We start from the raw sequence: 13,021 nt of genomic DNA on the forward strand, positions 1-13,021 counted from the left end.
GTTAAATGATAATTTACATACATTAAGTATAAGCAAAGAAAGCAGGCAAATATATACAGTAACTGACATATTGAGCATATCCAGGCTCCACAGTGTATTGCATGAAAAATCTCATTCAATAAAGATACAAGTAGGGGACCTGTTATTCAGAATGCTTTGGACCTGGGGTTTTCCAGATAAGAAAGCTTTCCATAATTTGGACCTTCATAAGTCTACTAGAAAATCATGTAAACATTAAATAAACTCAACAAGTTTATAGTGATTAATTATATATTGCTATGGAAAAAGTACAAGGCATAGTTTTATTATTACAGAAAAAAAAATTTGGATTGTTTTGATAAAATGGAGTCTATGGGTAAAGGACGTTCTATAATTTGGAGCTTTCTGGATAATGGGTTTCCAGGTAATGGGTCCCATACCTGTACTTGCATCAACACAAGCTCCTTGCACTTCTGTTTAGTTGTGCACAGTTCCACTGTCTTCCTCTTGTTCCAAATCAAGAACTGCTGCACCTAATGATGATGGGGAACGCTGGAGCTGCCCAACCTTCTAACCAGGCAGTAACTCGAGTCTTCCCACAACAATCAGTTTCAATTAGTGATGGGCGAATGTATTCTCCAGGCGCGAATTTACGACAAATTCCGAAAAAATCGCTGCTAAAATTCGCTGGAGTCAACAGTAGCAAAATTGATTTTGATGCTATTCAGAAAGTTACTAGCTTCCATTCAAGATTCTTTGCAGATTGCAGTGAGTGCCAATGTGGCTCTTTAACCTGCTCTGAATTGCAATCAAAACAACCCCAGAACTGCCTTCAGTACATACCAGCTTTAATTATATGTGTCCCATAGTGCATTGCAATAGTAGCTGAAATTGATTTATGCCAAGTGAATTGGATGCTAATGTCATTAATATAGTAGCACAAACCAAAATTGACACCAATCAAACATAAATGCAGGGCAAAACACTTGTTGCACATCTTGACATGATTTTCCAAAACAGGCCCCAATCTGCATTCAAATTAGTACACCAAGCTTGTGCCCACAATTATTGTAGAATAATATTAATAAAGCAGCATTGTGGATAACATCTATTCCAATTTTTAGAATAATATTGCATTATTTATCATTGATTTGAAATGTTTTAACCCTTAACACAGTGAGGCTCATATATAAACACTAGGCAAATGGGAAACACTTGGAAACAGAGCTACGAATATTCCCGCTGTGACATCACGCTCTGCACTAGGGTTAAGCAGATGGAAAAGGTGTGTGGCAAGTGTCTTCCACACCACAACATCTGTGAGGTTTATCAATGTGGTCACATATAAGTTACATATAACCTGCTAAGGGAACCCTGGAACTAGTGACACATCTGGGCTGTCAGGGTTTCCCTGCGTTCATGTGCAAAACATGCTTCATCCATGAGAACAAGGTGAACAGACACTTTGACTCCCCCCATAAGTTACTAAGGAGCATGTGGGCTTGAAAGAACTTTTGTGAATAGTGTCAATGCAAGTTCATTTTTTTTGCTCTTTTTAGCACTATTTGTGCTTGTATCTCTAAAGAAGCCCTTAAGTGAGGCTTAAGAACCAGAGACATAACTAGAGGGGGGCGGGCCCTGGCGCGGGACGTGCAGCCGGGCCATGTCCCCCTCCATACGGCCGGAAGCGGCCGCAGAACAGAGTGGCGCGCGAGCTGCCGGGGGGCCCTGAGGGGGTGCGGGCCCTGGCCCAATCACACCCCCTGCTCCCCCAGTAGTTATGCCACTGTTAAGAACTGTTTGTATAGAGGCATGATATAGATCCATTGGAGGATACCTAGCTCCCCTTTAATACTGTTTCCTTGAGGACATAAAATTGCAAATGAGTATTTTAACACAGGCTGACACCCTGCCAATAAAATGTACTTAAATACCATTAACAGTCTTCTTTGTACCTAAAAGAATATTGAAGCTTTATCAATATCTATTTTTCTCATATATATATATATATATATATATATATATATATATATATATATATATATATATATATATATATATATATATATATATATATATATATATATATATATATAATTCTTCAATGAGTATCCGCACTCCAAGGCAATGTAGAATAGAGAGGGGTGCACGGTAATTTTTGCATACACCAATAGTTTCCAAACCAGCACTCCCTTTAGTAAAAAATTAAATTTTTATTATTACATAGTATCTATTTCCAATGTTTCGGTCCTATTGGGACCTTTTGCATCTTCCTTGAAAAAGGTCCCAATAGGGACCGAAACATTGGAAATAGATAAATAGATAAAAATTAAATTTTTTCAGTAAAGGGAGTGCTGGTATATATATATATATATATATATATATATATATATATATATATATATATATATATATATATATATACCAATATATATAAAAGTCCAAAGAAAGCACTCACGGCATTGACCATCAAGTGTGTTTCAAAGTGTATTTATTTGTGCATATATAAATACAGTATGTTACATTTTGAATTGTGCCCCAGATTACAGGACATGTATTACACATGCTCTCATAATATATGTCCCATTGTGCTATATGAGTCATATTTCACTTCCCAAAATCAATACGTAGCTTCCCTTATATACCCTTTACACAGTTCAACAGATCAAACGTTTCGGGACCACATGGCCTTTCATCAGTGATAATATACAAAAGAGACTATACAGAATAGAATCCTGCAAAGTACCAGTGATTTAGAGATCTCCTTCCTAATTGTATCCTAGTCAGTGAGTAATTAATAGTATTGATACAGAACATACTATTGTTTGTATAATTGTACATGTGTGATATACTGGTTGTGGTACACGTTCATGATGTGAATCTATAGGACACTAAAACAAAAACATTTTATTTCAAAAATTGGTAAAATGTTTTTTAAAAATCTTTTTGGAAAAAACCATGTTTTGTGACAAAGGGTTAATTGCTTGAGCAATAGGTGTAAGATAAAATGGTCACTGTGTTTAAGCCTATAAATTTGTATAGTCTCTTTTGTATATTATCACGGATGAAGGGCCATGCGGTCCCGAAACGTTTGATCTGTTGAACTGTGTCAAGGGCACCATGAAATAAAACTTGGGATCGCCCCCGTTTGTTGCATAAAAGGGCTTTTTGTTTATTATTGGATTCATTGCTGGAGTGTGGCTAGGCCAGTGCCAATACCTGCCTGACTTCTGTGTTAGTAATAAAAGATAACATGCCAAATTAGACCTACCAAATACCACAAGTGATTTTGTCTATGCAATAGAATCGTGATATTGGTTTAAAATAATTATATTATTATAATAATTATATTATTATATTATAATTAATTATAGTTTTCCATATATCTAGACATTTTTTGCACCTGCTCTCATAATATATGTCCCACTGTGCTTCTGTAGCACAGTAATATACAGCAGTTTCCTCTGGTTTCATTCCAGTGAGTTTTAAATAAACTTCTCCTTTATTTGTGTCTCTTGATACTGTGACACGTCCCTGCAAAGACTGGGCATAGTGTGTGCCAGCATTATACCATATCCCTCCCAGCCACTCCAGCCCTTTCCCTGCAGGATCACGGACCCAGTCAACTGAGATTATTTTGGAGCTGTCAGTGAGGGAGGCTCCGGTCACTTTACAGGTCAACTGAAGAACCTCTGATGGCTTCACAGTGACAGTACCAGGCTGTGTCAGGGAGATCTGACATGTCACACCTACACATAATAAAGGAAATGTTATAGGGAACAGATCATTTTACTAAAAAACTGATATGATTTTAAAATGAAACTTACATTGCAGTGTGGACAAAACTGCAATAAAGCACAAGAGATTCTTCATATTTTTCATAGAGAGAAGCACACTCTTCAGATGCTGATCTTTTAGTCTTCTTCTCTCAGAATGAGGCAGACATATTCCATAAGTGACATTTCAACAGGAAGTTCCTTGGTAATTTACATATAACATCTGTAGGCAAAGGAGCAGGTGGGTATATAGATACACTTTTTGTTATAAACTGTAATTCAGTTTAGTAGTCAATGTCAATAAGAATAGCAAGTGCTGTTCCATAGTGTTACATACAGTCAGTAACTTGGTGCTTTTTTACTATAACTTTTGTGGCCCTTGTAGAATCATTTGAGTGCCTAGATACACAGTGATTTACTGCTCTTAAATTTATTCAATCTATTAATGAGGCACTTCAGCCTGTTCTGCTGTATTGAGTGCAGTTGTAGGCAAGAGGCGAGTATAGGCCACACAGTTGTAAGAGATCACTGGAAGTAATACCTGCCTTGAGTCAGTGGTAGTAAAAGGTGGGTTCCTTTAGTATGTGGTGCCTATGCATGCAACTAGGGAATCACTAATGCTGTTATTCTGCACCAGAAGTGATTTGATTTATTCACAAATATGCTATTTAATATGTTCCTTTACTGATACTTGAATTCTCAGGGAAAATGCAGAATTTTGACTAAAGTAACAATTTATGTGTGTTTCAGCCCTTTTCTTATTCACTTACATTTATAGATGTGCCTTAAGGTCTTTTAATTATTATTGGTAACAAAGATGGGATACACTGTAAGGACCAAATGTATTTTTATGAGCTGTGCAATTTTATATATATATATATATATATTGTGACACCACTGTCTTGGAGGAAAGTGCATTGAAAAGAGTGAATTTAAACTGCATGATGTGTTGCAGAGGGATACTCATCACAGGTAGGGTTAATATTTCCTCTCAGCCAAGTAATCAAGTGGCAGCTGAAAGAGGAGCTTCCTGTGTGTGTTCCTACACCATAGAGCTCTCCAGACACCTCCAAGAGTGGAGGGAAGTATGGTGTTGCTGGAAGAGACCAATAGGGATGTAGCGAACGTCGGAAAAAAAGTTCGCGAACTTATTCGCGAACTTGCGCAAAAATGCGAGCGGTTCGCGAACAGTTCGCGAACCCCATAGACTTCAATGGGAAGGCGAACTTTAACATCTAGAAAAGACATTTCTGGCCAGAAAAATGATTTTAAAGTTGTTTAAAGGGTGCAACGACCTGGACAGTGGCATGCCAGAGGGGGATCAAGGGCAAAAATGTATCTGAAAAATCTGCCTGTGTGTGCTTGGAAGAGATAGTGTAGGGGGAGAGCTGTTAGTGATTTCAGGGACAGATGATAGTAAGCTTGCTGGCTAGTAATCTGCTTGATACTGCTCTGTATTGGAGGGACAGAAGTCTGCAGGGATTTGAGGGACATTTTAGCTTAGGTAGCTTTGCTGGCTAGTAATCTACTGTTCTCTTTAAACAACTGCCATACGTTGACCTTGTAGGCATTGTTTGCCCAGTTTTTTTGGACGCAGCCACTGAAGCACAGTTGCCAGAAAAAATATGCCATATAAATGCTGAAAATAGTAATTTTTCGCCATACGTTGACCTTGTAGACATTGTTTGCCCAGTTTTTTTGGACGCAGCCACTGAAGCACAGTTGCCAGAAAAATTATGCCATATAAATGCTGAAAATATAAATTTTTTTGGTTGCAGCCACTGAAGCACAGAGGCCAGAAAAATTATGCCATATAAATGCAGAAAATATGCATTTTTTTGGTCGCAGCCACTGAAGCACAGTTGCCAGAAAAATTATGCCATATAAATGCTGAAAATATAAATTTTTTTGGTTGCAGCCACTGAAGCACAGAGGCCAGAAAAATTATGCCATATAAATGCAGAAAATATGCATTTTTTTGGTCGCAGCCACTGAAGCACAGTTGCCAGAAAAAATATGCCATATAAATGCTGAAAATAGTCATTTTTTGCCATATACGTTGAGTCAACGTATGGCAAAAAATTACTATTTTCAGCATTTATATGGCATATTTTTTCTGGCCTCTGTGCTTCAGTGGCTGCGGCCAAAAAAACTGGGCAAACAATGCCTACAAGGTCAACGTATACACTACTACAGCGGTGGATACGGATTACGTAAAATATATGAATGCTGCTTGAAAAAAAGTAACTCAAGTGGTTTTTCTAGAGACGGTAATATTATGGATATTTAGACAGAATGTGAACAATGTCACACAGCTAGATGGCGGGTTGAAGAAAACAGTGTGCAAATAATGCCTACAAGGTCAACGTATACACTACTACAGCGGTGGATACGGATTATGTAAAATATATGAATGCTGCTTGAAAAAAAGTAACTCAAGTGGTTTTTCTAGAGACGGTAATATTATGGATATTTAGACAGAATGTGAACAATGTCACACAGCTAGATGGCGGGTTGAAGAAAACAGTGTGCAAATAATGCCTACAAGGTCAACGTATACACTACTACAGCGGTGGATACGGATTACGTAAAATATATTATGGCTGCTTGAAAAAAGTCACTCCGGTGTTTTTTCTGGAGACGGTAATATTATGGATATTTAGACAGAATGTGAACAAGGTCACACAGCTAGATGGCGGGTTGAAGAAAACAGTGTGCAAATAATGCCTACAAGGTCAACGTATACACTACTACAGCGGTGGATACGGATTACGTAAAATATATTATGGCTGCTTGAAAAAAGTCACTCCGGTGTTTTTTCTGGAGACGGTAATATTATGGATATTTAGACAGAATGTGAACAAGGTCACACAGCTAGATGGCGGGTTGAAGAAAACAGTGTGCAAATAATGCCTACAGGGCAAATAATGCCTAAAAGGTCAACTTATACACTACTACAGCGGTAGTAAAATAAAAAAAGTAAAATAAAAAAAAATTAATATTAAAAAAAAAAATTAAAGTTGGTGCTGCTGAACTACTAGGAGCAGCAGATTAGCACACCAGTCCCACTCCCCAACACTGCTAGACTAATAGCACTGGGCTCTTATAGTAGTAGTAGTAGTAGTAGTAAAACAACAAAAAAATAAATAAAAGCAGTCCTTACAAGGACTACTGTTATTGCAGCAGTCAGCAGATGAGATCAGAAGCAGGACAGCTGCCCACTGCAGCTACATACAGAGCACTGCAGTAGAAGGTAGATTACTAGCCAGCAAAGCTACCTAAGCTTAAATGTCCCTCAAACCCCTGCAGACTTCTGTCCCTCCAATAACAGAGCAGTATCAAAACGATTACTAGCCAGCAAACTTTCAACTGTCCCTGAAATCACTAACAGGCAGCAGCTCTCTCCCTACACTATCTCTTCAGCACACACAGGCAGAGTGAAAAAACGCTGCAGGGCTTCGGTTTTTATAGGGAAGGGGAGTGGTCCAGGGGAGAGCTTCCTGATTGGCTGCCATGTACCTGCTGGTCTGGGGTGAGAGGGCAAAAAAAAGCGCCAACAATGGCGAACCCAAAATGGCGAACGTCGCGCGACGTTCGCGAACTTCCGGCGAGCGCGAACACCCGATGTTCGCGCGAACAAGTTCGCCGGCGAACAGTTCGCGACATCTCTAGAGACCAAGCCTGGCCGAGGGGGTCTTGCTGTCAGCAAGAGAGTTCCAGTGCGGAAAGCATTTTAGGACATCCTCAGGGGAAATCACTCTCCTGCATGCGATCCCCTAAAACAGAGGAATGCAGCATCGCCTGCTTTTTCTCTCACCCATTCTGAAAGGCTGCAGTCGCACCTCCAACCTGGGTCCTCAGTCCTCCCTGCTCAGCCTTCAGCTGTCATCTCTTCTTCCTCATCCCTCCCTCCTCAGGCATCAGCCGTCAGCCCTCAATCCTCTCTTCCTCCTCATCCCTCCCTCCTTAGCCATCAGCCCTCCCTCCTCAGCCATAAGCCTGACTTAGGAGCTGAGGTCTGAGGAGGGAGGGCTGAGGGCTGAAAGAGGGCTGAGGATGGAGAGCATTCGTACTGAGTGCTGAAGAGGGAAGGATGAGGACCGAGGAGGGAGGGCTGAGGAATGAGCCACGAGGGGGGGGGACAGCATATGTGGACAGCACGGAGGTGTGACTGCAGCTTCTTGGGATCAATGAATATAAGAGACAAGTCTGCATACTTATTCGTTAGGAGAGCGCATGCAGGAGCATGTATTCTCCTGATGTCCTAAAATGCGTTCCATATTCCAGAGGCTGGTGAGCCTAAATCCCTGGTGGTGGAAGAAAGGTTAAGAGACTAGTGAGTCTGATATCCCTGGAGAGGAGAGTAAAAGTGAGAAGCCTGAATATTCCAGAGTGTGGAAACCAACCTGTATGATGAGAACCCCAGTATGGGGAAAAGTCTTTGACTGCATGCTGTTAAAATGCTGATTAACTGTGGTCCTGTATACCAGTGACTTTGTTTTGGAAGACTTTTCCTAAATAAACCTTTGTTGTTACCTGAAGAGTAGACACAGTGTCCCTGTTCCTGCCTTGTAATCCTAGATTTCTTTAGTGAGGAGGGAGACTTGTCAAGTATAATTATTTGCTTATTTGCAGAAACTCCTCCACCAGGGATTGTTTTTTGTAGCCGAGGCTAAAAAGAATAAGTGAAAGGATTAGAAACAGAACATGTTCTGAAAAATACTGTCATGGGAAAAAAACATTTTTTTCAAAATGCATCAGTTAATAGTGCTGCTCCAGCAGAATTCTGCACTGAAATCCATTTCTCAAAAGAGCAAACAGATTTTTTTATATTCAATTTTGAAATCTGACATGGGGCTATACATATTGTAAATTTCCCAGCTGCCCCAAGTCATGTGACTTGTGCTCTGATAAAATTCAATCACTCTTTACTGCTGTACTGCAAGTTGTAGTGATATCACCCCCCTCCCTCCCCCCACCAGCAGCCAAACAAAAGAACAATGGGAAGGTAACCAGATAACAGCTCCCTAACACAAGATAACAGCTGCCTGGTAGATCTAAGAACAGTACTCAATAGTAAAAACCCATGTCTCACTGAGACACATTCAGTTACATTGAGAAGGAAAAACAGCAGCCTGCCAGAAAGCATTTCTCTCCTAAAGTGCAGGCACAAGTCACATGACCAGGGGCAGCTGGGAAAGTGACAAAATGTCTAGCCCCATGTCAGATTTCAAAATTGAATATAAAAAAATCTGTTTGCTCTTTTGAGAAATGGATTTCAGTGCAGAATTCTGCTGGAGAAGCAGTATTAACTGATGTTAATGTTTTCTGATGACAGGATCCCTTTAAGGTGAAGAATGTTTACAGAAACTATATATATTTAGTAAGGATAATGGTATATCCATATTGAGCATATTAGGTAAATTAGGTGCACTTTAAAGAATCATATAAATAAAAGATACTGTTATTAAAGTTTTATAGGGTGTCAAATGGTAGATTTAAAATGAAAATCAATTAAAGTGAAGTGAATAAACTTTTAGAGATTTTGCAAACATGCTAACCAAGTTCACTGCCTTATCAAATGGAATAGCGCTTAGGATTTTTATATGTAAATATCAAATTATACAACTGTGGGCATGATTAACATTTCAAACAAGCTCATACGGAGTGGGACAGTTTAAAGGGATGTTAACCAGAAGGGTGAAGAGTCTGAATGTTTTGTCTCCAGCATAAACCTCCATTATATTTGTCATTTTCCATCATTCATGTCTAGTGAGTTCCCTCTTCTGACCATTTGGTGCATCTGCACAAAATAACTTTTATTTGGCTGCTTTAATCCAGTTTAGCTGACTTACATATCAATTAATTAATGCATCACATAGAGTTAATCAAAATCTGAATCAGAGAGGTATATAATGCATAGAAAACATGAAAATAAAACTTTTAATTTGTTAATTAGAAATTATTCATGTAGGGCACTAACCACACTTTAAAAGCATTTAAAATCTACTATTGTCCATTCAAAATACTATTTGTGGACAAAACACTTTCACCAACTGCTTAGGACTAAGCTTCATTTTTTTTCTTTGCTAAATAAAGATGGGCAAATTAGGGGGTAAGTATAGGCCAACTTTACTGCAAAATGAGAGGTGGACCTGGTGCATATTCCTTTACCTTTTAATAAATTCTCACAGTGTTTGGCTAAATAGGGAAGTGATTGTTATTTATATAACCAATTTCATATATTTTAACAAATTAACAATGCAACATAGTTTTTTTTAACTGTTGCTTTGTGTAATAATGACTATGGCTATCAGGACATGTTTTTATACATGTTTTCATAATATATGTCCCACTGTGCTTCTCCAGTACAGTAATATACAGCAGTTTCCTCTGGTTTCATTCCAGTGAGTTTTAAATAAACTTCTCCTTTATTTGTGTCTCTTGATACTGTGATGCGTCCCTGCAAAGACTGGGCATAGTCTGTGCCAGCACCATACTTTATCCTTCCCAGCCACTCCAGCCCTTTCCCCACAGGCTGACGGACCCAGTCAACTGCATATACTTTAGAGCCGTCAGTGAGGGAGGCTCCGGTCACTTTACAGGTCAACTGAAGAACCTCTGATGGCTTCACAGTGACAGTACCAGGCTGTGTCAGGGAGATCTGACATGTCACACCTACATATAATAAAGGAAAGTTTTAAAGTTGGCAAATTATTACACAATTAATATATCATTTAAAATACAACTTACACTGAAACAAAGACAACACAGATATTAAATACAGGAGATTCTTCATATTTATCATGGTCTCTGTTTCTCCTGCTGCAACAGTGAGGTGACTATTTCTACTCATAGTATTTAACAGGAAGTTCCATGATAATTTACATACATTAAGTATAAGCAAAGAAAGCAGGCAAATATATACAGCAACTGACATATTGAGCACGTCCAGGCCCCACAGTGTATTGCATGAAAAATCCCATTCATTTAAGATACAGGTAACGGACCTGTTATTCAGAATACCTTGGACCTGGGTTTTCCGGATAAGAAATTCTTCCGTAATTTGGACCTTCATTCCACAAGTCTACTATAAAATCACATAAACATTAAATAAACTCAACATGAATTGCTTTGCCTCTAATAGTGATTAATTATATCTTAGTTTGGATTAAATACAAGGCATAGTTTTATTATTACTGAGAAAAAGGAAATCATTTTTAAAAATTTGGATTATTTCTATATAATTGAGTATATGGGAAAAGGCCTTTCCATAGTTTGGAGCTTTCTGGATAATGGGTTTCCCGATAATGGATCCCATAACTGTACTTGCATCAACACAAGCTCCTTGTACTTCTTTATAGTTGAGCACAGTTCTGTTGTCTTCCTCTTGTATGAAATCAAGAACTGCTGCACTTAATTATGTTAGGGAACCCTGAAGCTTCCCAACCTCCTGACCTGGCAGTAACTTCAGGCTTTCCACAGCAATCAGTATCAACAGATGCAAGCCAAACATGCCAAAAGAGTCAGGAATATGTGTTAGTCTCATGACAAATACTGGAAATGGCATTCATCAGTCTTCAGACGCAATGCATTTTGTATGTAAAATCTACTGACATTGCTTTCGGAAGTGCACTTTGCACAGTCACCTGCAGTAAATGAATGACTGTTCATATGTCAATAGTAGAAGAGTAATTCTGATTGTTTTAATATATTGTAATGGTTTTGATTAATATTTAGTGCCTGTACTCCAGGTATATAATCTACTCAATAGTTCTCAAAAGTAATTATTGCAGTTCAATCAGTTTTTGTCACGCTTTTCCTGGGGAGATGTCGTGGAGTACTAAGAAGTTGGGAGCCTGAAGACTGGATTACACGGGTGTAACCATACACAGCATTACAGAGATCCAAATCCATGATAACGATGAAATAATATTTAATAAACTTAGAAGATTACAACTCACGGTGCTCACAATGTATATACAAAGTTGTAGTAGAAAGCAGCAGGCAGGTACACAGTCCAGAAACAGGCCAAAGAGTAAAGGCAGGCGGCAGACAAACAAAGTCGAGGGACAGGGCAGGTGTCAGAACCGAGGAATCCACAAGCAGAGCAAGGAGGGGCACCAGGGTACAGGAACAAGGCAGGAGTTTGGAACAGGGCGGGTCACAGGAACTTGGAACTAGGAACTTGGAATAGGATCAGACAAATACAGGCACATCAAGGTCACGGGAACAGCTTAATGAACAAGCACTGGGCCGAGGTCAATGGCAGGCTTATAAAGGGTCAGGATTGGATCATGAGAAACAGATGGGGATAATGAGATTGGTGGAGAGGTAAAGTAGACAGCTGGAGAATATCAGCAACACAAATAAAGAACAAACCAAGACTAAGATCCTCCAGTGGCATGAAAGGTAAGCGCGCAGGTAACCTAACACAAAGTCCAGAGTTCGAAACCCAGCATGTCCTGACAGTTTTGAGTAGTAGTTCCATTGCTTCATTAATCACACGATAAACCCCTCTCTTCTCAACTTAAAGAAAGAGGTTGTGAGATCCCATTAAAAAAATAATAGGGGCCATTTTCTTTTCTGTGGCTGTGCTGTGTGCTTTGTGCTGGATAAAAACTGGCACAAGGTGTACATCGTAGTATCCTCTATGAGGCATCTGACTTGGGCACCTGAATGAGGCACAAGTTAGAGCATGGGAAGGGAGCATGTGTGGGAATTTGCTTCTTCTCTCCCACTAGACTAAATGCAGCTAGTACTGTATTCACAGGGCACCTACAGGTCTCTGTATCTATGACAACTCCAAAATGCAGAAAGTCAGCATGCAAAATGTAAAAAATGGCAGGTTGCAGACTTTTATTTGCACTTTTCCAATTGCTTTCTTTATTGTAAATGATGGGGCACATTTACTAAGCTCGAGCGAAGGATTCGAAGTAAAAAAACTTCGAATTTCAAAGGTTTTTTTTTTGGTATTTCGACCATCGAATAGGCTACTTCGACTTTCGACCTCGATTCGAACGATTCAAACTAAAAATCATTTGACTATTCGACCATTCGATAGACTAAGTACTGTCTCTTACTTCGAGGGTCAAATATTGAGGGTTAATTAACCCTCGATATTCGACCCTTAGTAAATGTGCCCCGATGTGTTTGCAACAAAGGCCACATTAAAAACAACAAAAGGCTAATTTACACACACAGGGGGTCATTTATAAAGTGTGCACAGCGCATATTTATTCGCAAATGGTTGTATTGCCTGTGTT

The 13,021-nt window shown here is 39.1% G+C and overlaps 1 protein-coding gene and 2 gene segments (V, D, J or C); all 3 read right to left on the reverse strand.

The window, feature by feature from the left end:
- The window catches only part of LOC101027262 (uncharacterized), an 834,796-nt gene that overhangs the window by 489,509 nt on the left and 332,266 nt on the right, over positions 1 to 13,021 (reverse strand).
- LOC108714884 overlaps positions 1 to 13,021 on the reverse strand; it is a 540,168-nt gene that overhangs the window by 426,035 nt on the left and 101,112 nt on the right.
- On the reverse strand, positions 9,712 to 10,635 carry LOC121394338. The segment is given in 2 exon segments: positions 9,712 to 10,433; positions 10,509 to 10,635. Coding segments are annotated over 2 exon segments (468 nt in total).

Source organism: Xenopus laevis, chromosome 1L, assembly GCF_017654675.1.
Source record: "Xenopus laevis strain J_2021 chromosome 1L, Xenopus_laevis_v10.1, whole genome shotgun sequence".
NCBI classification, from domain to species: domain Eukaryota; kingdom Metazoa; phylum Chordata; class Amphibia; order Anura; family Pipidae; genus Xenopus; species Xenopus laevis.